Source organism: Pseudonaja textilis, chromosome Z, assembly GCF_049901715.1.
Source record: "Pseudonaja textilis isolate UNSWEBS1 chromosome Z, rPseTex1.2, whole genome shotgun sequence".
Taxonomy (NCBI): Eukaryota; Metazoa; Chordata; class Lepidosauria; order Squamata; family Elapidae; genus Pseudonaja; species Pseudonaja textilis.
In genome coordinates this window covers 4,879,637-4,906,024 of record NC_142008.1, presented here as the reverse complement: position 1 = coordinate 4,906,024, position 26,388 = coordinate 4,879,637, and the positions used below count along the sequence as shown (strand labels likewise).

The window sequence follows — 26,388 nt, the reverse complement described above, 5'->3', positions numbered from 1 at the left end:
GTTAAGTGAGTTCTGCCCCCTTTCTTGTTACAGTTGTTAAGTGAATCATTACAGTTGTTAAGTAAGTAACATGGTTGTTAAGTGAATCTGGCTTCCCCATTGACTTTGCTTGCCAGGAGGCCACAAAAGGGGATCATATGACCATCCCACCCCCCCAGGGACGCTGAAACCGTCATAAATATGAGCCAGTTGTCAAACGTCCAAATTTTGATCACAGACCATGGGGAGGCTGCAATGGTTGTAAGTGTGAAAAACAGCCACAAATCACCTTTTTTCAGTGCCATTATAATATTGGATGGTCACTAAAATCTAATGGTTGTAAATCTAAGACTATTTGTATTAAAAGCCTCTTTTTTTTTTACATAAGCCACTTCCACTTTATCTTCACAACCCCCTTGTGAGGTTGGGCTAACCCCCTTGTGAGATATGCCTCATACAAAATTCTGGTCTAAGGCGCAGGTTGATGCCTGATTAAAAGGCACCAAGTTGGGCAAAGCCAGCTTGAGCTCCCTCCCTTCTGCCAGCCCAGTTTCAGCTGGCATCACCCGGGCTCATGTTTCCTCTCTTCTCCGACCCACCTGCCTTCCCTGGCACGGCCGTTCCTGCATGTGCCACCCGATACTTCAGCTGGCTTTTTATTCTGGCCAGGAGCCAGACACCCCTATCCTTCTCTCTTCCTTCTGCACATGCACTTTCAGAACTGAGCTCAGAGGCTATTTAGGTAGGGGTGAGTTTGCAAAAAAAACAAACAAACCAAAAAACCCTCCCATTTCTCCGCCCCACTCCATAGTCTCCTCGTGGGCCTAGAACCACGTGGTGAAATATTCATAAGTGTTATTCAATGGCCCGAGCTGAGCTGCCGCTCTCTGCCATCAGCAAGGAATTTTGGAGGGTATGGTCAGAAGTGGAAAAAAAACCCCTCTGCTTTCTATTTTAAAAAAAGGGAAAGGCCAACCTCCCTATTTTCCTGCAGAAAGGCAGGAATGCAAGCTTGGAGAAGATTGGTAACCCTTGGCTTGCTCCCCAGAGTCTGCCCCGGAAAAACAGCTGCCGTACACTTAATCTCCGTACAGGTGATCCCTACACCAAATGGGCACTTGAGCTGTTTATCTTAAAGCGGCAGCCTGTGGAACAGGTTCTTTTGACGGTTTTTAGAAAAAGTTTTCATCTCATTTCTGGGATTTGGGCTTTCCTCCCTCCTTTTGGTAAAGTACGTTTGTTCTTTTTTTTATAAAAAAAAAAAAAGTCAAGAATCAAAGAGACGACAAGGCAAAGGAGGAGAAAAACAAGGGAGAAACTAAGCAGGCGACTACACAGTGAGAATGAATTGGAAAGATGCAAAGAGGAGCTATGGCTGGAAATATTTGCTCCCTGCTCCTTCTTCCAGCTTTGTGACCAGGGGAGACATGATAGCGGTGCTCCAATATCTCAGGGGCTGCCCCAAAGAAGAGGGAGTCAAGCTATTTTCCAAAGCACCTTAAAGGCAGGACAAGAAGAAATGGGTAGAAACTAACCAAGGAGAGAAGCAACCTAGGACTAAGGAGAAAACGAGAGCAATTTGCTTCCAAAAGTTGTGGGTGCTTCAAACCCTGTTCAAATTTAATGTAAATGGCTGCAAATTGAACACACACCCTTCAATAGAGGGGGAGGGGTATAACACCATCTATCTCTTGTTTACAATACTGTCTTTCCAGCAGTTTCAAAAAAGTTGCACGCTTATTTGCACTATCCCGGTGATCCCAGAGGCACAGATAAACCTCCGACTAGCCTCAACTCTCAGAAAGAATGCCAACAACCAGATGATTGCAAGGAACATAACATCCTCCCATTCTTCATCATTCAGTCAGAACTGAAGAAGCTTCTTGGATGAGAAGCAAAACGTCTTCAAGGAAGAACAAAGAAAGTTCTGTGGCCTCTTGAAAAAGCACCTTTGGAACGCTGGATGATCAAGACAATTCATTCGGACCCCTTTGTTATGGTTCCTCCTTCACACAAAACCTACGTGGTACTTTGGCCATCATAGTGGTGGGACAGAGCATTGCTCTCTCCCTAATAATTTATTATGAGCAAAAACTTTGTGGTTTGCAACTATAGGCTCTGCAAAACCCCAACGTGATTTAGCTTAGGCTGGCAATTTGCAGAGAATTCAATTAAAAAGAGATACATGGGGGTCAAACCAATCTGAGTGCATTCATAACACACATAGAGCTAGATCGACCTGGAATCCATTTACTTAAAATGGGCTGGAATCTTCCAGATATTAAATAATGAGATCTGAGCTTCTGGAGAGGAAAAAAAGGAAAAGCTACGAGGTGAATAGCAGCCAAAGAACCTGTGGTCAAGAATTAAAAATGCAGTCTCTATGGTGACCGTTCCTTGCAATCTCTGTCCTTGACAACAAAGGATGCTCTCAAAGTCAAATTGGTCAGTTGAGATCAGGTAGTCTTTGACTTACAACAATTCATTTAGTAGCCATTTGAAGTCACAGTGGCACTGAAAAAAAGTGATTTATGACCATTTTTCACTTATGACCCTTGTGGCATCCCCATCGTCATGAGATCAAAATTCAGACACTTGGCCACTGGTTCAAATTTACAATGGTTGCAGTATCTCAGCGTCATGGGATTTCTCCTTAGGGGACCTTCTCACAAGTAAAGCCAGATTCCCTTAACAAACTTTACTTACTAAACTGTTACTAACTTGGCAACTGCAGTGATTCACTTAATAAAATGGGGGGAAAACTCATTTAACAAGTGTCTCACTTAGCAACATAAATTTTTGGGCTCAATTGTGGTCATAAGCCAAGGACTAATTGTATTCCTTAATTGACCAAAAGAGCGAGTCCTTCCCATCCCTCCATCCATCCTTTCCCTCCTCCTTCCTTCTTTTCCCTCCCTCCCTGCCTCCCTTTCTCTTTTCCTTCCTTCTTCCCAATCCTCTCCTATCTTCTCCCAAATCACATTTTTATCCTACTTTTCCCTCAATCAAGACAGAACACATATCCCATCGCCAAGAGTGAAGATGCAAAAAAAGGGTTAAAAAAGGAAGCTAATTATTTTTATTACCCTACTTGAGTGTTTGCCATCCTCACCCCCCTTCCCTGAAGCTGTCTGGGGTTTCCTTTTGCACAAGAGTTCAAAAACGAGAGAAGCTTTGTTGCTTCCGCCGAGACCCTGCCCCTTCTGAAACGCCAGCAGATTTGCCAAACAGTCTGCTAAGTCCCCAAGGTTCTGAACAAGATTTATGACAAGTCTTGCCCTTGGTTAGGAGCGTAGCAGATGGCATACCTGAAAAGAAGTAGGTGCCATTTCTGTAGAAAATATAGGGAGAGAGGCACACACTGATCACTAATGAAAAAAGGATGCTGAAAATCTCAGCCAAGTCCTGTCAGAACAGATCAAAAGTTTTGCAGGAGGCAGCCAGTTAAATAAAGGGTTGCATCACAATCAGTCTTAAAAAGTTAGCTTTAAAAATGGCATACGTTTAAAGATGATTTGCTGCTACTTAATGCTTCCCCTTAGGAGCTTTTCAAAAATAATAATAATAATAATCACAGGGATGCGATTTCACCAGAAATGAAAACTTTTATTTTTGATTTTTTTTAAAGTACATCTTCTGATTGAAATCATTTGCTCAAACAAATCCCAAGGTGGCCTCTGAAAGTACGTTAACTCAATCCGTTCCTTGCAGTGCTGCTAAACCTTCTCCATCTTAATATTATTGCTCTTTCCCTGTCACTGTTTGTGACAGCTGCTTTCAACTCTTAATCCCAACACAGATACAGGTAGTCCTCGAGTTACGACCACAAAGGAATCTAACATTTCTGTGGTTGAGTGAGACAGATGTTAAATGGGCCTTGCCCCATTTTATGAATCTTTTCTTGCCACCGCTGTTCAGTGAATCACTGCAGTCATTAAGTTAGTAACCCGGTTGTTAAGTGAATCTGGCTTCCCCACTGACTCTGCTCATCATAAAGTTGCAGAAGGGAATCACATGACTCTGTAACCACCCTAAGTATGAACCAGTTGCCAAGCATCAGAATATAAATCACGTGACCAAGGGGATGTTGGCAATGGTTGTAAGCGTGAAAAATATGTACCATGTGTGACAGGTGTACCAAAAGGCCCCGTAGCCAGATAGACGGGCCCAAAGCTATTTGAACATTTTGCAAAATTAGCATTCAAAATCTACTGAAGGAAGGTTGTCTGGCTTCAAAACTGAAAATTGGAGGGGTTGTTTGAACCTGGTTCGATCTCACAAGTACATTAAGAAACTCAGTACTTACGGGTGAAATCCATGTTTAAGGCCACAGAGGGCTGGAGGCCTCCTTGAGAGTTTTCTTCGTCCGATTCCCAACTTGACAAAGCTGAGGAAGATGAGAAAGTAGAAGACGAAGATGAAGTGGAGATGTATGAAACATCTTCCAATTCATCATGTTTCCGTTTTAGCAATCCTGTCATGATGAGGAAGAGATTTTTTCTTCTATCTGAGTGAAAAGAAGAAAAAAGAGAAAGACATGAGTAAGGAGTCCAAACCATTTCCAAAGGTATGTTCCAATGAAACGTCACCAGACAGAAAGTTTTCAAGAAGTTCTCACCAACAAGCTAAGTCTGGAAGGCAAGAGAGGAAGACAAGGCTTCCTCAACCCAGCCAGCCCTCAACTCTTCAAATGAGCTTAAACTACATCTCCCATCTTCCCCACCTACCGGAAACCTTGTTTTCCTTCAAGGCATTTGTAATTCCTTCACACAGAACCCTGATGCCCAAGCTCAACCAATCTCATTAGGACAATTTTCAGGGTCAAGATCACCCAGTATACCCAAGAAACCTAGGTGATACCCACTGGTTCTTCTTCAGGGGTTTCTTGGCGTCCAGGTTGGCCTGGGAAGGGGGCTGCCCATAGAAAGGAGTGCTTGAAAACCCCTTGGTTAGAGAGGTGAAGAAAGGTTCTGCATGCCCCAGTCCAGAATGTTGATAGCTCCAAGCATAGACACCCCCCTCCAAATGAAACTTTAACTTTCTCTAGCTTTGTCTAAGACAGTGGTGGGCAATGATGGCCCTTTTATGACTTGTGGACTTCAACTCCCAGAATTCCTCAGCCAGCTACAGGGAATTCTGGGAGTTGAAGTCCACACAATTGCAAGCTTTCATGGAGAAAATTTCAAGCTTTCATTCACTAAACAAAAAACATCCATCCTATCAGGGCTTCAACATCATTTTTGTGACCATTTCTGTAGCATGTGAACCTCTAAAACGGTACATGGCCGACCTACTACTACGCCTATGAAAGAAGAATGTCCATTTCACAGATGAACAAACCAAAGCTGAGAAAAAGGGAGAAACTGTGAAAATGGACCGACTACATTTAGGCAAGTTACATTTGAAAACTGCATTACAAGCAGGTAAGGCTGCCTGCTTCTCAGGATCCTCAAACACACCTGTTCAGGTAATATTCTGCCAACCTAGAAGTCACAACACAGATAGTCCTCGACAATTGAGCCCAACATTTTATTGCTAAGCGACACAGTTGTTAAAGTTTTGCCCCGTTTTACAACCTTTCTTGCCCTAGTTCTTAAGTGAATCACTGCAGTTGTTAAATGAATCTGGCTTCCCCCATTGACTTTACCCGTCAAAAAGTTACAAAACTTGGATCACCTGATTCCAGGACGTTGCAACCATCATAAATATGAGTCATTGGCCAAGCATCCAAATTTTGATCTTGTGATCGTGAGGATACTGCAATGGTCATAAGTGTGAAAAATGGTCGTAATCTGCTTTTTTTCCACTTTGCCACTTTGAACGGTCACTAAATGAGCTGCTGTAAGTCGAGGGCTACCTGTATAACAAATCTGGAAATTAGGACTGCTGCCTGGGAAATTCTGGGAATTGAAGTCTGCCTATCTTATAGTTGTGAAGGTTGAGAAAGGCTGGCTGAAAGACATCAGCCTATTTCTTCCTCAACAGGACCGGCCTCCGGAGACTGAACTGACCATCTATCTCTATCCTTTCCAGTGTGAAAAAGAAACAATCACAATCCAGAGAGGAAGGAAGGGAGAGAAGGAGGGAAGGAAGGAGGGAATTAAGAACAATTTCCAATACAGTACTTCATTGCACTGCCAATACAATACACACAGAGGAAGCAACCTTATTTCTTAATTAACGGTGGGTAAGAGCTTTTAGTAATTTATCTCTCTTCATGTACCCTTAAATACCCTGATCCTACTGCCAATTTTCATGCTCAGCTTTATTGTTAAACTGGAAAGTGCTAAAGTTGTTTTAATCATGACTTGGAACACATGGCTCTTTGGGATATAATTATCCAATAGGTTGGCCATCATTGCTTCAGCCAATCACAGCCTTATAAAAAGGATATTAGCTCCCCTGGCCCAACCCCCTGGCAGAAATGGGGGTGGAATAGTTAGGTAAAGATCCTCTTCCAACAGTTCCTGCCCTCCAATCTCTTATGAGGCTTCTCATTGGGTTCTGCATGCTCCCCTGTTCTTACCTCCATGTTCTACTAAGGCAGGGGTCTTCAAACTTGACAGCTTTAAGACTTGTGGACTTCAACTCCCAGAATTCCTCTTTCTCCAGATGTTAGTTCAGGAATTCTGGGAGTTGAAGTCCACGAGTCTTAAATATGCCAAGTTTGAAGACCCTTGTGCCTTTAAGCGGTAGGCAGCTCTCACCTGTGTAAATCAGGGTTTCTCAAAATTGGCAACCTGAAGCGTTCCAGCTGGGGAATTCTGGGAGTTGAAGTCCCAGAATCTTCAAGTTGCCAAGTTCAAAAAACAAACAAACACATGTCTAAAATACAACAGCAGCAACCTGATATAGACAGTTCAAAAGCTACAACTAGTGACAAACCTGCAGCAAGTGGCTCATTTCTAGGATCAGGTAGGCGTCACGTGCCTCTATTTCAGAAGGGAAAAAGCTAGGAAAATCAACCTGCCGTGTGTTTTAATTCAGGCTTGTGCAAAAGTCCAGCTTGTACAATCCAAACTGAGTGTGGTGTCAGTGTGGAATCCAACCACCCTGACATAAACACATAGAAATCTCATCTCATCTGGCTAGGTTTGCCAACAAAGACATTTTGTTCTGATCTTCCAGTTCTTACTCATCTCAATTGACCTAGAACAGCCTTCGTTAAAGAAAAAAAAACTTTTTTTCTTTTTAAAACACCCCTAACCAGAAACACGATGGAGCAGATCAAACCCGCAGGAATTCCTCTCTGGCACAGCCAGCTCTTCCGATGCTGGGAACACTTTCCGAAAAAAATATTCAGGCCAGATGCACATTCTTGTCCGATTCGAACATCTCGTTTTCAAAAGGAAGGTGCAGGTCAGAGATGGAAGGAGGAGAAAAGAGTGGCGGGGGGATGAGGGGTGTGTGGAAGGACAATGCAATCAGCTCTGAAGTTTGCAGAAATAAGAGGCCTTAAAGACCCGCATTCTCTTTCTAATCTGCTACAAAGCAGGATCTTTCAGTGGGAAAAGCTTTCAGGGCCCCTTTTAAGTGGTTTGAGGTTGGCCCAAAGGAAGGGCACAGTCCCCCCCAAAAAAAAAAACAAACTGGCAAGGAATTACATTCTGCAGAGAAATCTGCATTTGTGTAAATGCACAACACACAACACCAATTGCCCCAATGTCTGATCCAACGAACGAACTAAAAGCGAAGGGATTTAAAAAAAAAGAAAAAAGAACACAGCACAGTTGTTATTTGTTAGCATGGCAGCTCAGGGTGAAAGAGAGCTAGTGAAAATGTTGAAAAGGAATTTGCCCTATGTGTGCTTCACTTTGGAGGTGATCCCGAAGAACTCAAACTGGATGGCTCTTGTTTGACTCTGCCAGGGCGGAGCTTCTTGTAATCCCAAAAAACTAAAATGTCCCTTTGAGACCAAGGAATTGAAGCCTTCTCAGCCAGCCAAAATCCGTATTGCACAACTAATATTTCTTGATTGGCCTGACAAAAGTTGGAACCTGCCTGATGGCTAAGATTTCAAGGTGATGCTCTTACCACTTGCTCAGCCGGTTTTTCTTACAATAACCCTGCAAGGTTGGCTGGGCAGAGGAATGGGGAAGGGCCAAAAACATCCAAATTTCCTTAATTGAAGGCTTATCTCTTTCCCACTGCCAGTGTAATGCTCCTATCTCTATTCCAAACTGGTGATGCTGGCCCCTAGCACAGAGCCAATTTGGTCTATTGGTTAAGGTACCTGACTAGAAAGCAGAAAATGGCAAGTTCTAGTCACTCCTTAGGCATAAAAGCCAGCTGGGTGATTTTAGGCCAATCACCAGGAGATGGTGAGTTGTAGTTTTGATTTGGTCATCAAAGCCATCTGGGCGATTTGGGGCCAATGATCCCCCTCTCTTTCTCAGCCCAACTCATCTCACAGGATGGTTGTTGTCGTAAAAAATAGGAGGAGGAAGGGCCACCTTGAGTTAATTATAAAAATAAAAAAGTCAGAATATAAATAAATAAATTGGTACTCCTTCGAATAACAGATGATTCCACACACACCCTTGTTGCAATGGATTATCCGAGTGGAGCGCTTTCCAACTTAAAAGCATCTTCTGCCTCAGAATTCTAAATCTGCTTTGTGGCTTGTTTTGATCCCAGCAGGGGTCCAGGAAAACACAGTGCCCCTGGGTATGTGCAAAGTGCTTTCCCTTCCACAACACAAATGTTGGTTTCAGGGTACAGAGGCACCACTTAAGATTATAATCCCACTCCTTTCTCCAGAAAAGCCAGCCAGCGCCCAGCTGCCTGGATGTATGAAAGCACACCGTGTACACAAGGGAAGTTAAGGACATTGTGCCAGTCTCCCGGTGCCAGTTTGGGCGCAGCCTCAGGGAGCCCCAGCCAGCCTCTTTGGCACGGCTGCACATGCTGCGGTGCTTTCCAAAGCTGGTTTCAGCTACAGAAGCCGTGCCAGCTGTGTGGGTGCTCAGCTTGGGAGCCAGGACTGATTTACAACCAAGGCGCTACTTTGAGAAAGCAACCAACCAGGCTGATGGCACTAAACGCACCACCCACATTTCTCCAGTCCTTGGGCTCTTAACAGCCATCTAGTGGGAATCTATTTCCAGACCTCTGTCTGTGCCATAAATAACAGCACTTGGTTTCCTGAAAAAACATCCTCAAAAAAACACACAAAAAAACCCAAGAATAACCCAAGAATTAGGATACTTCCCTGCAGTTGCGGAAATCTGAATCTTCACACAGAAAAGTGAACAGCTATGATTCTGGGTGTAGATTGGAACAAGGGTTGAACATCAGCACAACATTCCAACAGATTCAGTCAATGAGAAGGGATTTTGGAGGTCATCTAATCCAGCCCCCTGCTCAAGCAGGAGACCCTATACAATTTGAGACAAGAGGCTTTCCAACCTCTTCTTGAAAACCTCCAACACCCACAACTTCTGGAGGCAAGCCATTCCACTGATTAATTGTTCTAGCAATCAGGAAATTTCTCCTTAGTTCTAAGTTGCTTCTCTCCTGGATTAGTTTCCACCCATTGCTTCTTGTCCTGCCTTTAAGGTGCTCTGGAGAAGAGCTTGACTCCCTCTTCTTTGGGGCAGCCCCTGAGATATTGGAACACTGCTATCATGTCACCCCTGGTCCTTCTTTTCATCAAACTAGACATACCCAGTTCCAGCAACCATTCTTTATATGTTTTAGCCTCCAGTCCCCTAATCCTCTTTGTTGCTCTTCTCTGCACTTTTTCCAAGATTAACTTTGGAGGAAAAAGACAAAGGCGGATAGGAGAAGAGACGACTAGTTTTATAGGGTGGATGAGAAATCACCCAACCAAGCAAGGACCATTTTCTTATGGTCTACAGCAGGGGTCTTCAAATTTGACAGCTTTAAGACTTGTGGACTTCAACTCCCAGTATTCCTCCTCTGTCATGTTAGCTTAGGAATTCTGGGAGTTGAAGTCCACAAGCATTAATCCTGCCTAGAGATTCAGCCATCTACACTCTGAAAATGCAGAGATTTGCAAATTACAGGTTGTCCCGAATTTACAACAGTTTAATGATCAAAGTTACAACAATGCTGAGAAAATGTGAGTTACGACCATTTTTCACACTTAAGACCATTGCAACATCCCATGGTGACGTGATAAAAATTCAAATGTTTTGACGATTGGTGGCTCATATTTGTGACGATTGCAGCGTCCTGGGATCATGTGATAATTTTTTGTGACCTCTGACACACAAAGTCCACGGGGAAGCCAGATTCATTTAACAACCATGATACTAACGTAACAACGGCAGTGATTCACTTAACAACTGTGGCAAGAAGGGTCGTAAAACGGGGCAAACATCACAACTATCTCACTTAGCAACAGTGGTTTTTGGACTCAGTCATGGCCATAAATCAAGGATTACTTGTATAAGTTCCCAAGCTAAATTGTGCCAACCAAATCTTTATTCGGCAGCCCTGCTAAGCAGATGCACCTTTTGAGGAGTTGAAGAGAGGTTTAATTTTGTTTTGCAAAGCATCCAAAACTTGCTACACCCCAAAACAATATTTGCTAACAGAGCAAACCAGTCTACAACATGTTACTGACACTCTTCCAATCTCTTTAGGGGTGGGGGGGAAACATTTTGGTTGCTTCGAGGCTCTGTTGACTCACCTTGGCGAGCAGGGAAAAGCTATTTATAAGCCTCTTTCTAGGGAATCTCATCACGTTTATAGACCAATGGTATATGTATGGTCACATCAAAAAGAAAAAAAAAGAGTCTGGCTGAAAAAACAACTTAGGAATGTGAGGGTGTTGCCCAGAAAATTTGAATGTCTTTCGATATGCTCCAGGGCAACCTAATTTTTCCCTGCGTAGTCATACAGGCTATAATTTTGAAGTGTGCCTTGAAAATAGTTTAAGATAATTTAGCTAATTTCAAATATTTGGACTGGGGAAGAGACCTGCAATTATTAAATAACTTTTTCCTGCCCTTCACATCCACCCTACATGAAGGGATATGGATATAAGCCTTTCTGCCTTCCTTCCAGTTTGGGGTTGCCACGATCAGTTTAGAAACCTTCCTGGCCGTGGTCAACCCCTGCAACTTTAAGATGTGTGAATTTCAACCCCCCTGAATTCCCAGATCAGTTGGAAATTCTGGGAGTTGAAGTTTTTGCTGGGGAATTCTGGGAGTTGAACTTCGTCCACCTTAAAACCTTGCCAAAGTTGGGGAGAAAAATGTGATCTAGTGTTTCATTAACTCACTACTGCTAAAAATAGATGAAGAGGCTTATCATGGGACAAAGATGGAAAAGAACACGTATTTCCCCCCCAACCCCCCACACATACAGAAATTCCCATCTCAAAATGAAAGCAAGAAGCAATTCAAAGTGTAGAAAGGCCTTTTCTCCAGCAAGCGAGGTTAGATCAGGTCACCTTTTAGATCCCAGAGCAAAAAAGCAAATTGTTTACTGTAATTTTTTGCCCAGCAAGTGTTCCTCCTCTGGAAGGGCTCAATTCAATGATCGGAGAAGAATAGTTGGATTGTAATCCATAACGCATTAGATACAGGTAGTCCTCGACTTATGACCATAACTGAGCCCAAGTTTTCTGTTGCTAAGCAAGATAGCTGCTAAGTGAATTTTCTCCGTTTTATGGCCTTTCTTGGTAAAGCTGTTAAGAGAATCACTGCAGCTGTTAAGTTAGGAACACAGTTGTTAATTGAACCTGGCTTCCCATTAATTTTGCTTGTCAGGTCGCAAAAGGGATCACATGACAACCGACATAAATATGAGCCATTTGCCATAACGGACACTGCAACCGACATAAATATGAGCCAGTGCCAAGGGTTCAAATTTTGATCATGTGACCATGAGGATGCTGCAACAATGGTCAAAAACAGTCAGTGCCACTGAAACTTTCCCCAGTCACTAAATGAATGAGGGCTGTTAACTCGAAGTCTATCTGTAATTGGTTATAAATTGAGGCCTAATGGTACCGCCAATCGGAGGCTCCTATACCTATGAAACGGTGTTGGTTTTACCTTGTGAACCAAGATGCAAATTTATTGTAAAAGATGACGGATCCATCAGTACAAACAAAGGATTAGAAGATTTGTCTCTGCACCTTTTACATCTATAAATATTCCCACCTGCTTTTAAAATCGGGGTGGGAATGTGGTGGCAAAAATATGAACGCTGCTCAGTGCTTAGTCAAATGCTCTCTTTGATTGCCAATGAATAATTCAGAACTCTTCCTGTGTTTCTCTTTCGTAATAATACACAACCAGCTGGAGAATCTTTCAGAGCAAAACACTGATGATGCATTAGAACAGGGATCTCCAACCTTGGCAGCTTTAAGCTTAAGGGTCTTCAACTCACAGAATTCCCCAGCCAGCAAAGCTTAAAGTTGCCAAGGTTGGAAATCCCTGCTTTAGAGTAAAGCTTTCTTTCTTTCTTTTTTTAATGTACAATGACTTTGCTTCCAAAAATAGAGGGGAGGTGAGAAGAAAGCACCTGCACCTTAAAATGCTTAAAAGCCAATCACAACCACCAGCTAAATTCATATCAGCATTTCACAAGAACAGAAGACCAACAGCAGAATTCTTAATAAGGCACAACATGTCCCCACAAACACTCTGAAAATAGGTGGGAAGGGTTAACGTCGCTTTATAAGGCCTTGGTAAGACCACACTTGGAATACCCCAACTAGTTGTGGTTGCCACAATGTAAAAAAAATAAAAGATGTTGAAATTGCAGAAAGAGGGCAGAGAAGAGCAACGAAGATTATTAGGGGACTGGAGGCTAAAACACATGAAGAAGAGTTGCAGAAATTGGATATGCTTAGTTTAATGAAAAGAAGGACTAAAAGTGACATGAGAGCAGTCTTCCAATATTTGAGGGGTTGCCATTAAGAAGAAAGGGTCAATCCATTCTCCAAAGCACCTGAAGGCAGGTAAGAAGCAACAGATGGAAACTAATCAAGGAGAGAAGCAACCTAGAACTAAGGAGGAATTTCCTGACCGCGGGAATAATTCATCCGTGGAACAACTCGCCTCCTGAAGATGTGGGTGCTGCATCATTGGAGGCATTTAAGAAGAGATTGGGCCACTATCTGAAGTAAAATAAGAGTTTCTTGCCTAAGCAGGGGGTTGGACTAGAAGACCTCTAAGATCCCACCAACTATGCTATTCTATTATAGTCTGTTATTGTACAGGGCTGTTCTGACATCAAACAGACACACCTGTTAGGACAGTGCAGGGTTTCAGTTTAGAAGGCCAAGCGATACTTTAGGACATGCACACACCTACCCACAGAGTCCCTGGTGCTCCCTGTCTCGTTGCAGACACTTATTACTCAACTGCAGGTAGTTCTCGACTTGCAACCATGACAGTTGTAAATTGGGTAAATTCTGGTCCAAAATGCATTTGGTAAGTGGAGACTACACCTGTTACAAGAAGACTTTCAGGTGGATCCAGGACTAAGATGCTGCTGCAGGATAAACTAGGCGCAATGTTGTTATTTTTTTCCAGGTTATAATACAGGTAGTCTTCGAATTACCACCATAGTGGACCCCAAAATTTCCATCATGAAGCTAGGCAACTGTTAAGTGAGCCTCATTTCACAACCTTCCCTGCCACAGTTTTGTTAAGTGAATCATTGCAGTTCTTAAGTGAGCAACCCAGATGTTACATGAATCTGGTTTCCCCATTGACTTTGGTTGTTAGAAAGTCATAAAAGGGGAAATCACAGGATCCCAAGACACTGCAATTGTCATAAAAATGAACCCGTTGCCAGGCGTCCAAATTTTGACCATGTAATCACGGGGACGTTGCAAACCTTGTAAGTATGAAATAGGGTCCATATTTACTTTTTTCAATACTGTTTCAACTTTGAGCAGAAGCAAAGTGAATAGTTGTAAGTCGAGGACCACATGTAATAAATCCAAAGGTCATGTCCCTCAGGCCCCAAAAGCTCTGGGTTCACTTCATGACCTCTGCTGCAGACATAATTCAGCAGCTTTGTCACCCCAACACAGCCAATTTACTTTCTGTAAAATGGGGATAGTGACACTGACAGAGGCTGAGCTACAAGAAGTTTTATCCAAGGCCTTTCTTGTGGTTTAAAAGTCCTGAAGTGAATAATTCACCCCTTAATAGAGGGATCCACATATTTTCTTCGTTCCCCCTTCAATCTGTCCCCTAATTCACAGGAACTATAAATACATACACTGGGCCATTTCTAACAGTCAGCTTGGTGACCTTGGGCCAGTCACTCTCTCTCAGCCCTAGAAAGCAGGCAATGGCAAATCAGTTCTAAAAAGCCTCACTAAAAAACCGGCAAGGGCTAATCTAGGCAGTTGTTGGGGTCAAAACGCACATAAAAAAAGAGGAAAAGGACTCTGAGAGCCAAGCTGCAGAAGTGCAAATAGCCAACAGATGGCAGCAAAGAGAGGCGTTTTTTTAAAGACTTCTTTGCTGTCATCTAGTGGTCATTAAAAGATTACCATATTTGAGACCTAAAATGCTTTCAAGCCTAAAGGTGCCCAATGTGTACATGATGCAACTCAAAAGCCCCCTTCTCCCCCCCATATTACAAAATCAGCAGGTTTTCTTTTGGGTATTGGCACTCCCTCTGGCCAGAAAAATGAAGGTGCACAAAGAAAAAAAAAGTTCTGTTTTTTTTCTGAGTCTTAAGGTTTTTAAAATGTAAATTGATGGGCCTTCAACATGGTTTACTGTATAGTCAAAACCTGTTTGAAAGATGACATCTGATTTATGGCAAACTCTGCCTCAGTTTCCCAAATGAAACAAGGGGGAAAAAACAGATAATAAAAGTAAAATGGTTATTATGGAAAATTTCGTGTGCTGAATGTTAATAACACTCAGTTTTGATCTGAAAAGAATGACTTCAGCAACAGCACAAACAAATGTATTTTAGGTAAAAGGCTGTGGATTTTTAAATCTTTTCAGTATTTAATAATCAGTCCTTGTGCAATCCAACTATATGCTAATTACTGAATGTTTAAGCAATCTCTGATTCTTCATCATTCTGTACCCTTAAATAGGTAAACAAAGGTAACCAAAGAGTTTTAAAGGATGAAATCAGAACTATATACTGTATAAATATCCTGACTACAGACAATATTTCATTTTATAAGTTTCTACACAGCATCAAAAGGATTTTTCAACCCAATGAACAGAGAGCGGGAGTACCTATAAATGCTCTAAGTGTTAAAACTTTCGGGAGAGCTGATACTCTTCAGCTCAGAAAATCTAACATACAGGACAGGTTAGCAAACAATGGTATTATGGTTAATCTTCATTAGTACCAGCAGGTGTTGCTGTAGTTACAAAGAAGAGAGATTGTATTAGCCTTATAAAGAGCAACTGGAACAGAAACTGTTACTGGACTTTAAAAAAAAAATCAGAAGAGAGAGAGAGAGAGAAGGGGGAGAGAGGGAGGATGAGGAAGGAAGGGAAGAAGGAAGGAAGGAAGGAAGGAAGGAAGGAAAGAAAGAAAGAAAGAAAGAAAGAAAGAAAGAAAGAAAGAAAGAAAGAAAGAAAGAAAGAAAGAAAGAAAGAAAGAAGGGACTTTCCCATGGTTAGTTCCATTTGTGTCACGTTATGTGGGTCTACAGATCTTACTATCAAGGAAAGCAACATAACCATCGTTCATAGGCTGAAACATTTCCCATCTCCTGTCAATGTGCTCAAATCACAACAAAACTCCATTGGACTCGGAGAATTAGTTTACTTTGAGAACCATTCCTGCAGGTTTATTCTGAGTAAGTTAAAATTCACAGCCCTCCTTCATGGCACTCAAACTTGATGTATAACACCCCCACCAAATTGTGCCACAAACTAAAATCTCTGTTCAGAGTTATGCCAACCTAAGCACAAAAGCAAGCAATACTTTTTGACCAGGACTTGGTACAGATTAGAAATAACCTGATAAATTGCCAGAGACGAGGCCAGATTCTGGCCCCCACTTGGACATCAGTGGGAAAGAGCTAGAAATCCTTAGCCGGACATCTGGGGCTAAGGTCTGGGGTTCCTGTTAGTTTGTGACATCACCGCAGCCGAGTTCCAGCAACCTCACCATTCCGTCACTGCTAAATGACGCTAGTCTGGCTAACTGGCAAACCCCCATGTTTAGAAGAAGGGCTGACTTTACTGCTGCTCGGTGAGTCACTTCCCAGGAATCACACACACAGTATTTCCCCGGAGTAGCTATGACAAACACGAGAGGAGACCAACAGGAAGAGAGCCCTTAGAAGAGAAAAAACCGCCCCACCTTCATTCATTCTAAGCCGTACTATCAGCCCCCTCCTGGGTCCAGAAAATCCACACCAGTCTAATAACATTGTTTGTCCCGCCAGAAACAGCCCCGATCTTAAAGATATCTCGGGGTGGATCCCAGCTGGAAGAGACCCGAACACCCAGTTCCAAGGAATTGGAGCGAGTCCTACTAATCCCCTTCCGCACACCCCCACCTCCGGCCTGGCACGCCCCCCAACAACGCTCCCCCCACAACCTCCCGCAGGTAAAAGTGAGCTGCTTTGCTCTGAATCGTGCACTCACCGGGAGGGAAACGCTACAAGCGAACGCTTCGGATCGCCGCCCGTAGGGCCAAGGATCGCGATCCGACTCAGAAAACCGTTTCCCGGCCCGCCAGAAGGAGGCAACCTTGTCTAGTTCAAACAGACCCTCCTCCGTCCGCTGAGCCTGCAAGCCTTTGGGTCAAAGCCAGCCTCTTGCCAGGGGCCCCGGGGATCCCTCCCACCGCTTGGGAATCGGGACTCCCAAAGCCGCACACCCACTTTCTCAAACAAGTGCCTGCCTGCGGAAGGTCACCCCGCCCCCGCCCCGACTTCAACGCTCTGGCCAGACTCCTTGGGATTCCCTTCCGACGGTGGGAACGCTCGTTGTCCCATCCTCTTGCAGCGCCCCCTTCTGGTCGGGTATCCTCCGCCACCTCCAATGGGTAGCTGGCCCTCGGCCCTGTGCCAATCCCGACGTGCCTTTTCCCTCCCGCTTCTCGGATCCCCGGACTAGACGAGAGTTCCCTCCGGCTAAACCTGAACTGTCCCCGTCCTAGATAGGGCATCCCTTCCCTCTTCCTCCTGCCCCGCATTGCCAGCCAGGACCCTTCCCCGCTGACCCCGGAGCGCCCCCTCCTTCGGGCACAGGAGAGTCTCCAGAGGTGGTGGCGGCGGCGTCGCGACTACGCCTCCGGCTGCAGTGTCCAGGCGCCCCGACGGAGACACTTACCGGCGCCGCTCGAGGCTCCAGGGACATCCGCCGGAGGAGCGCAGAAGCGGCTTCGGGGAAATCCGGCTGGCAGAGCGGCAGCTCAGGCGCACATCGCTGCCGAAGCAGCAGCAGCAGCAGCAGCCGCGAGAAGCGCTGAGCTGCCTGTCCGTGCTTGGCGCGGCTCTGATCTGGAGGGCGCCGCCGCCGCCGCCGCTGCTGTTGCCGCCGCTCCTCCTCCAGCTGCTTGCGCTGCCCTTTTTCGTCAGTGGAAAACTCCTGTGCGCTGACGCAGGAGGTGACCAGGGAGCTCAGGCAGAGACAGCCCGGCCCGCTTCCTGCCCGGCCTCCCTCTTTCCTCGTCCTCCTCCCTGGCGGAGCCACGCTCAGCGGCAGCGGCAGGAACAGCCAGGGGAGGAGGAGGAGGGGAGGAGGAGAAGGGGACGGGCAGGAGCAGACTAGCCTCCCTTCTCTTCCATTCCCGGAGAGGAAAGGAGAGCGCCGGGATTGGCTGGATCCGTGGCGGCCAGGGGATTCACACGCCGGGGTGCGCGCGTGGGCCTCTCGCTTGCAGGAATGTCTCGCCGGCGTCCGTGGGTCCTGTTCAAGACCCCCCACCCCCGCCAGCGCTTCCCGTCGCCTTTCTCCCTTTTGGGATTTTACTGCAGGCAGGGCAAAGGCTTCCGGGTTGCAGCCAGAGGGGGCTGCCTGGGGGGGAATCTCTGCCTGGGATGGGGCAAGGATCGTAGAATATCTGTAGCTGGCTGAGTTATGTTTAGTGGAATTAACACACGCACACTGCCCATGTTTGATTCAGACGACCCTAAAGGAGCCCAACTTTCACACCTCTGGAGAGAGAAAGGTGCTTGGTTAATTACCAAACCTCTGCCAGATTTGTGCTGTGAAGAAGACTTGCGGTCTTTACAATTAGTAATTTTAAAAGAAATGTGTATTTTAAAAATCCTTTTTTAAGAATGGCGGTGAACTGGGCTCTATTCACACTTGTGTAACACAGGGAATCCTCCACTTAAAACCACAATGGTATCCATGGCTAAGCCAGACAGTTGCAAAGTGAGTTTTGCTCCATCTTATAACCTTGCTTGACACAATTGTTTAAGTGAATCACTGCAACTGTTAAGTTAGTATCATGGGGGTTAAGTCGATCCAGGTTTCCCCATTGACTTTCACGGTCAGAAGGTGGCAGAAAGTGGTTAAGGGACACTGCAACGTCATAAATATGAGTCAGTTGCCAAGCCTCCAAATTTTGATCACGTGATCATAGGGATATGGCAGACGTTTCCAAACTTGGCAACTTTAAGACTTGTGGATTTCAACCCACCAGAATTCTCCAGCCAGTGGAGAATTCTGGGAGTTGAAGTCCACAAGTCTTAAAGTTGCCAAGGTTGGACACCCTGGATACGGCAATGCAAAAAAAAAAAAATGTGGAATGATCACTAAAATAATGGTTGTGGATTGGGGACTTTCTGTATTAAAGATCCCTTCCCCATCGCAGGCCATAAATCCAGGATATTCCAGAAGTGCAAACACCCCACTAGTCCTAAGTGCAAATTTTGACTTTATAAAGCCCTGTGAAGGGTTGTCAATTCTGACTAGAAACCAGTTCACACATTCGAGTTCCCTTACCCAGATTTTGCCTGCCTGGTAGGCCTTGAAATGGCCTGGACGCATTTCAAGCAAGGTCTGCAATTTGCATATTTAATCTTGGCTTGTTGGTTCCCTGTGAGCGTTTCAAAGTTGGAGAAGAGACAAATGAACTCAATAGAGCCCCCTCCCCCTCTTTAAGATGCATAACATGACCTGGTCCAAATATATATTTATCTAGACTTTGGCTGGCTGGGGGATTCTGGGAATCAAAGTTCACCACAAATTGGCAGTTTGAACAACAACAATGTAATCTGTAGCTCGGTATCAAGCTACAGTATGAATGAGGCAAAGATTTGGATCTGAAAATAATGGATGGATGGATTTAGAGCATTTACACAGCTGCTCAACTAAACCAATCAGATGCTGGACACTGGACCCCAGTAGTAAGAGAAGTTAAATACATTAACTAAAAAAGAGTGCTTGATATGCAAAATGGGAATTTTCCATCTCCTTCATTACCCCTTTTGCTCAAGAAAGTAGGGGGAAAATTAGATGCTTATAACCAGATCGTTACATCTGAAAACTTTGCTGCTAAGAAAGAAAGAAAGAAAGAAAGAAAGAAAGAAAGAAAGAAAGAAAGAAAGAAAGAAAGAAAGAAAGAAAGAAAATACTAGAAATGGAGAAAAGCAATTTCAAAAAGCATCTCACATCCTGGACATAAACTGTTTCAATTCCTACCTCAAAACAATGCTATAGAGCAGGGGTGTCCAACCTTTCACCTTCCCTGGGCCACATTAGAAGATGAAAATTTGGTTTGGGCCGCACATAAAATAAAATAACAGTAACGATACCTGATCATCCAAAAAAACCATAGAAAACATAGTTAACATATTAAATTTATTTGGAAATGAAGTTAGTGAGATGTTTTTATTATTAATTATTTATTAAAAATTATTTATTTTTTATCACAGTTTTTTTATCACGGTTTTTTTTTATCATGGTTTATTTTCCAGCCAAATTTTGCGGGGGGTGGGGAGAAAGCTCACCCGCCTCGCACCTACCTCTCCTCCTGCAAATGGCCCGGCTGGATGAGGCAGGGCTGGAAGGCAGAAGCAGCAGCAGCGGTGGCGGCAGAAGTGGCGGCGATGGTGGTGGTGGCAACAGCAGGAGGTGGCGCTCTGACGGCGCCTGCTTTTTCTGTTGCTGCTTGGCCTGGCGCTCGCCTCGCCCTGCCTCGCGCCTGCTTCTCCTCCTCCTGCTCGCTGGCTCTGGCACAAAGGTTGGGGTGAGCACTGGGCCGCATTACAAGGTGACCTGGGCCGCAGGTTGGACAAGCCTGCTATAGAGCAATGTACACCAGAACAACTAGACACAAGGACAGTTTTTCCCCAAATGCCATCACTCTGCTAAACAAATAATTCCCTCCACACTGTCCAACTATTTACTAAGTCTGCATTACTATCACTATTAATCCTCCCATCCTTCCTTTCACCCATCTCCTCCCACTTAGGACTGCATGACTGCAATTTCGTTGCTTGTATCCTTAGGATTATTATTGACTGTTCCTAGTATGATTTGATTGTTTATTGTACCCTAGGACTGTTATTAAGTGTTGCGCCTGATGATTCTTGATAAATGTATCTTTTATGTATACAGAGAGCATTTGCACCAAGACAAATTCCTTGTGTGTCCAATCACACTTTGCCAATAAAGAATATTCTATCTAGAGACGTTAAAAAATTATGTTTGAGAGAGAATAGAAAAATAATCATAATCTCAGAAACTTATGTATTTGTGTGTGTTTTAGGAATGTATGGTTAATTTTTCTTACTATTGGGCTGTTTTGCCCACAGTGTCTAAGTTGGGCATCTGTATAAATGCTGTAAATTCATCCATCCATACTTTCCCACTTCTCACTTCCTTCTTTACAGATCCTCCTCCAAATCTTTGCCTTCTTCATACAATACAGTGGCTTCCGACTGAGCAACGTAATACTGGAGTTGCTCAAACTGGCACTTTGTGTGAATTTCAACTGGCAGGAGAATTTTGGGAAACTGAAATCTACACATCTTAAAATGGCCAGTTTTGAACTACTAAACCACGGCTCCCCAAAGTTGGCAACTTTAAGACTTGTGGACTTCAACTTCCAGAATTCTGGCAGGAGAATTCTGGGAGTTGAAGTCCACAAGTCTTGAAGTTGCCAAGTTTGGAGACCTCTGTACTAAATTAAATCCATGGGAATTCAGGCCAGGTTTAGTTTATGATTCAGTGCAAAGGTAAACATTGAGTAATGCATCTCTTCCTCACCCTTTTGGTTAAATTATCCATGAAATGTAAGCATCCCCCTACTCTTAAGCCAGAATTTAGGGTTTAATGTATAAAATTAATCATGACATGAAACAAATTAGGGTTTAGTTCTGAACATCTATTCCCTTTCTTAGCTGCAGTATTTTTAACAAAAATACTCTCTTAGCTGCAGTATTTTTTTCAAAGATCAGTGGTAAGTTGATTTTCCACATAATTAAGCCATCTTTTGTGGCCAGGAAAGGCTAAATCTGCTTAAAAGAAAAACTGCAATTCTGGGCTTAGTTTCGTCATGCAAATCTTCCTGCTTCCAGAGATTTATTCTGTTACACATGCCAGGGCAGCCATTTAATGAAGAGCAAGGGCAGACTGACGAGATGAAAGCCATTTCTATTTTCTCAAAAGCAAGATGGATGAGCGGCTGCAAATTTGGATTTTGGAGTCTTTAATTGTTGGATAAAAGTAGTTAAAGCACCAGGCTAGAAAACAAAGTTATGGTCCCACCTTAAGCATGAAAGCTGGCTGATGACCCAGGGCCAGTCCCCCTCCCTCAGCCCAACCCACATCACAGGGTTGTTGTTGTGGAGAAGATAGGAGAGAGAAAGAATGTTAGGTATGTTCACCACTTTGAGTTACTTGTAAAATTAAAGGTGGGATACAAACAGATGAAGTAAATAAATTTTAAATGTACCTATCTTAATTTCTCCTCGAGAGATGGCACAGAGGACTAGTCTAACCGCTAAAAAAATGTGGAGAGAGATTTTTAGTATACTTAATTATCACAGTTTCTAGGGAGAATGGGAAAAAATGCTGTGCTTTCCTGGGAATGGGGTTTTCAAACTTTTTCAGCTTGCAGAATCTGATGGTTAAGACAATTTCTCAGAAGCTCTTGATCAAGAGGAAAAGTTCTAATCACAGGAAACTGGCTGTATTTAAGAATCTCCCACCTACCCCCCTTCAACATTAGGAAATATTGAATTCTTGCAGACCTTCAGGCTTAGTTTTTTGGAAACAGACATTTAGGAGGTGATAGAATGACATTTTCCAGTTTTTCCCCTGTAAAACATCAGCTAAGTTCATGCAAACTCCTTCAGCTTAAATGCATTAATTCTGCAAAACCAGTTGGCTTGCTTGATTAGCCATAGTACAGGTACTGTAGCCCTGCAATTAAGTTATGATGGTCATAAACCATCATGGGAACGACCCAATTTCACAATATTTTTTGCAGAGGTCATTAAGCAAACCCAAGTAACCACCATGATCATTAAACAAACCCAATATTCACTATGGGCACATTTGGCTGGAAACAGGAAATAAATACCCTTTTTATCCCTTGTAAAGACATAAATTGTTGCAGAATATTGTGAATGGCCATAAATTCAGGACAGTTGCCAAGCTGCCAAAATGCAGTTAAATTAATTGTGGAGGAAAGAGAATTTTGGAACCTGGTTTTAAGTGGGACAGGGCTTCCAGTGGAATTCTGAATCATTGCTAACTGACCAATTGTAAGTTGAGCACTAAAACCAGGAGTCTGATAAGCACGTTTTATTAAAAGGCATTTTAATGCTACTATTAAGGCAGACAGGCTGTTTACAGAACCAACCAGAAAATAGTATGTTTAGCTTGCATGTTAACCTGTTGTGTAAATGCAGGCAACTGGTTCCTCGATGAATGAATCATAGTTCAATTAAGAGTGAATGTGTGTAATTACATACCAGGAGCTATTAAACCACCCTGTTTCAATGCAATGGGGGCTTATGATCAAGAGTTTTTGGTTCAAGATACAATATTGTCTGCAAGGAAATTTCCTGGCAGGGTTTTTGGGTGGCAGGCAGAATTTCAACAGATATAGAAGTCAACAGAGTAAAGATTCAACGGCAACCAAAACCAGCTACTTACAGCATCTCTGGAGGTCAAGGAACAAACACGGGACAGTCTCTTTTAAAAGAATAAGCAAGATAATTTATTTCTCATTCTACTTCTCAATTTTTTAGAATAAATTCCAAGTTAGTTATAGCAATAGCACTGAGACTTATATATCACTTCATAGCGTTTTTAACAGCACTTTAAACTGTTTACAGAGTCAGCATACTGTGCTGAAATAATTTGGTTGCTTCTCCAGTGGTCCCATTGGTAGGGTTTGCAAAGCCCAGTCTGTCATGCATGGCTTAAAGTTTAAACACAAGGGTTGGGTTTGCACATGCTAAACCCTGGTTTGGTTTAATCATGATTTGTGTCCCAAGGCACAGTGGCCATGCTAGAGCCAAACATCCCACACTGATAGGCCAAATTTCTGGAAATGGCAGAAATGGCAACACACTCAACTCCACATCCTGTGTTAAACTATCATCCACAATGCAAATCTTTAACCTTCAATATAAGGTGGATGCCAAAAATTTAACCCTTCCTGGAATGGATGCAGTTCAAATTTCCACTCCCCCTTCTTTACACATCCCTTACTTTTTTTTCACCCTCTCTCTCCCTTTGAAAATGGCCTCCCCATTTTTCCTTTAGATTTTTAGATTTTAATATTTTAACTAAACAAATAGAAAATGATCTTTCCGCCCCCCTCCTTTTGCTTCCGGATAACCGACTAGGTCAAACTGTGGCTAGTTTGTGCCTCAAAGTCCGGGCGAACGTGAAAAACGCCGCTACAAGGGTGTTCCATTTAGCGCTTCCTCTCTCTGGCTTTCGGACAAATTGAAACGCTGGATTAATCCACTTGTGTGGATTTGCAGAGTATAACGCAAAACGTAACCTTCTTCGCTTAGGCTGGGTTTTCAAACACGCCGAATCCTAAAACGCCGGTTTAACATTTGCTAGTCCAGCGGTTTTAAAGCCACTGGGCGGGACGAACAGCTCCCAGACCAATTAGATGCTCGGCTCCGCCTATGCACTCTTCCAGCGCCAGGTTTGAAGAAGCGCGCCTGCATCCCGAGACGCTGCGGGAACTGCGGCGCCAGCTGAGGGTCGTACGACGGTAGGCTGGCCAACATTCAAGCATGCATGATTTCCAACCCCACTTCCCCCCTCTCCACCCCCAGAAACCTTGGATTCTCTGAGAATTGCTTCTCGGGAGAGCTCAGCGAAGGCGCGCGAGTCGCGTATCTGACCATTCCTTTGCGCGGTAGATTCGAATTGGCCGGGATTGGGGCTGGCAACGAAGCGGGTTTCGACCTACGGCGTGGCTCCCGCTGCCAATTGTAGTCCAAGGCGGCGTGTGGAGGAAAAACTGGTGGTTTCATCGCCTTCTTCCCGATGCGCTTATAGCTGCGGGGACAATGTGGAATGTTAGAATGTATCCCGGTTTACACCCGGGGAAAGGGGAGCTTTTGATGCTTGGTCCCAATGGATCTCCCTCCTCCACGCGTTCTTGCAAAAGCGGCATATAAGGAGTAAGGGTGCGCTTGCACAAACGTAACCTAGGCAAGCTAGGTTTTAATTGGCCACGTTGGGAAAAATCTAGCCAGTTTGCTGGAAACGGAGCCGGCTGGATATTGGATTCACTGAGCACCCAGGCTCAGTGGCTAAACCAGAAATTCAAGACTGATCTCATTTCACAAGATAATTCGTTTTTTCACCCTTTAACAGCTTCTTGGGGTTAGGGGCCTCCTTACAGCCATTGTTTTTTAAGGCCTTCTCTATACTCCTTTGAGTTCTGGGATTAAGCATTCGGAACCAATTACAGGTAATCCTTGATTTAGAACCACAACTGAGCCTAAAATTACTTTTTGCTAAGCAAGACTGTGGTTAAGAGGGTTTTGCCCCATTTTACAACCTTTCTTGCCACCATTGTTAAGCAAGTCACTGCAACTGTGATTGCTAACAAAGGTTGTTAAGTGAATCTGGGATCCCCCATTGGCTTTGCTTGATCCTGGGACCCTCACAAATAGATGCCATTGGATCACATGACCCTGGGGAATGGACCAATGGTAGGTAGTAAGGGTGAAAAAAGTAATAAGTTGTTTTTTTCCCCCAGGTCTATTATCATTTCGAATGAACTGTTGTGTTCAAGGTAGCTCTAAGTGAACTGTTGTTAAGTCCAGAACTATCTGTATATTTTAGAACATTATAACTCTATAGACATTTTGAAATCCCGTGTTTATGTATCTCTTATTATTATAATACTCCTTTATTCTCCTACTTGGTGTGTCTGTTGTATAGGTAGTCCTCCAGTGGTGGGATTCAATTTTTTTTGCTACCGGTTCTGTGGGTGTGGCTTGGTGGGCGTGGCACGGGAAGGTTACTGCAAAATCTCCCTTCCCTTCCCACCCCGTTAACCTGCTTTCCAGTTCTGTTTTCCTGTGCAGGGAAACCAAAGAAGACCCAGCCAATCAGCTGGGACTCAGGAGGCGGAGAATAGATGGGGGTGGGGCCAGTCAGAGGAGGGATTTGCTGGTTCTCTGAACTATTCAAAATTTCCGCTACTGATTCTCCAGAACAGGTCAGTACCAGCTGAATACTCACCTCTGTAGTCCTCGACTTACAACAGTTTGTTTAATGACCGTTCAGAGGTACAACAGCATTGAGAAAATGAACTTATGACCCTTTTTCATACTTATGACAGTTGCAGCATCCCCAGGGTAATGGGATTTATATTCAGATGTTTGGCAACTGACTCATATTTATGACAGTTGTAGCGTCCCGGGCGTCATGTGATTCCCCTTTTGTGACCTTGTGACAAACAAAGGGGTGAAGCCAGATTCACTTAACAACCGTATTATTAATTTAACTGTGCTGATTCATTTAACAACTGTGGCAAGAAAATGGGACAGAACAAACTTAAATTTCTCACTCAGACATAAACTTTGGGCTCAGTTGTGGTCATAAGGACTAACTATCCTTGTTTACACATTTTCTTCCAACAGTTCAGTAAAAATAAATAAACGGCTGCACTTTTAGGAGGCTAGACGCCATTCCAGAATCCCTGCAGCTTCTCTTGGGAATACTATATTATTTTGCCTTTAAATAACAAAAACTTTCCACCAAGGGCTGTGGGTGGTAAATAATCAATAAATATGCATATGCTGAAAAGTTTGTGTTTAAGGAATTGCTATCTTTATATTGCTTCACTGGTGCAATTAGATTTTCTGGCAAAAACACACGAGACTAAAGTTCAAATTCCTATTCAGCCCTGTAGTTTTTAAGGCTGGAATTAGAGGCATGTAAGTAGTCCTCAACGTATGGCCACAATTGTGCCCCAAATTTCTGTCGCTTAAGTGAGTTTTGCCCCATTTTACGACCTTTCTTGCCACTGTTGTTA

At 43.7% G+C, this 26,388-nt stretch overlaps 1 protein-coding gene across 4 annotated transcripts in view; it reads right to left on the bottom strand.

Moving 5' to 3' along the window:
* CSRNP1 (cysteine and serine rich nuclear protein 1) overlaps positions 1-22,000 on the bottom strand; it is a 28,292-nt gene extending 6,292 nt beyond the window's left edge. The window contains exons 1-2 of one of the 4 annotated variants that reach the window (XM_087917629.1): positions 21,817-22,000; positions 4,286-4,482 (exon numbers count right to left, since the gene is read on the bottom strand). In XM_087917629.1, coding sequence (XP_087773755.1) covers positions 4,286-4,460 — 175 coding nt within the window. In that variant the 5' untranslated portion in view covers positions 4,461-4,482; positions 21,817-22,000. Of the gene's footprint in view, positions 1-4,285; positions 4,487-17,231; positions 17,689-21,816 lie in introns of those variants that run through there. The other 3 variants (XM_087917628.1, XM_087917627.1, XM_087917631.1) reach the window with 3 other exon arrangements.
* Positions 22,001-26,388: the final 4,388 nt, after the last annotated feature.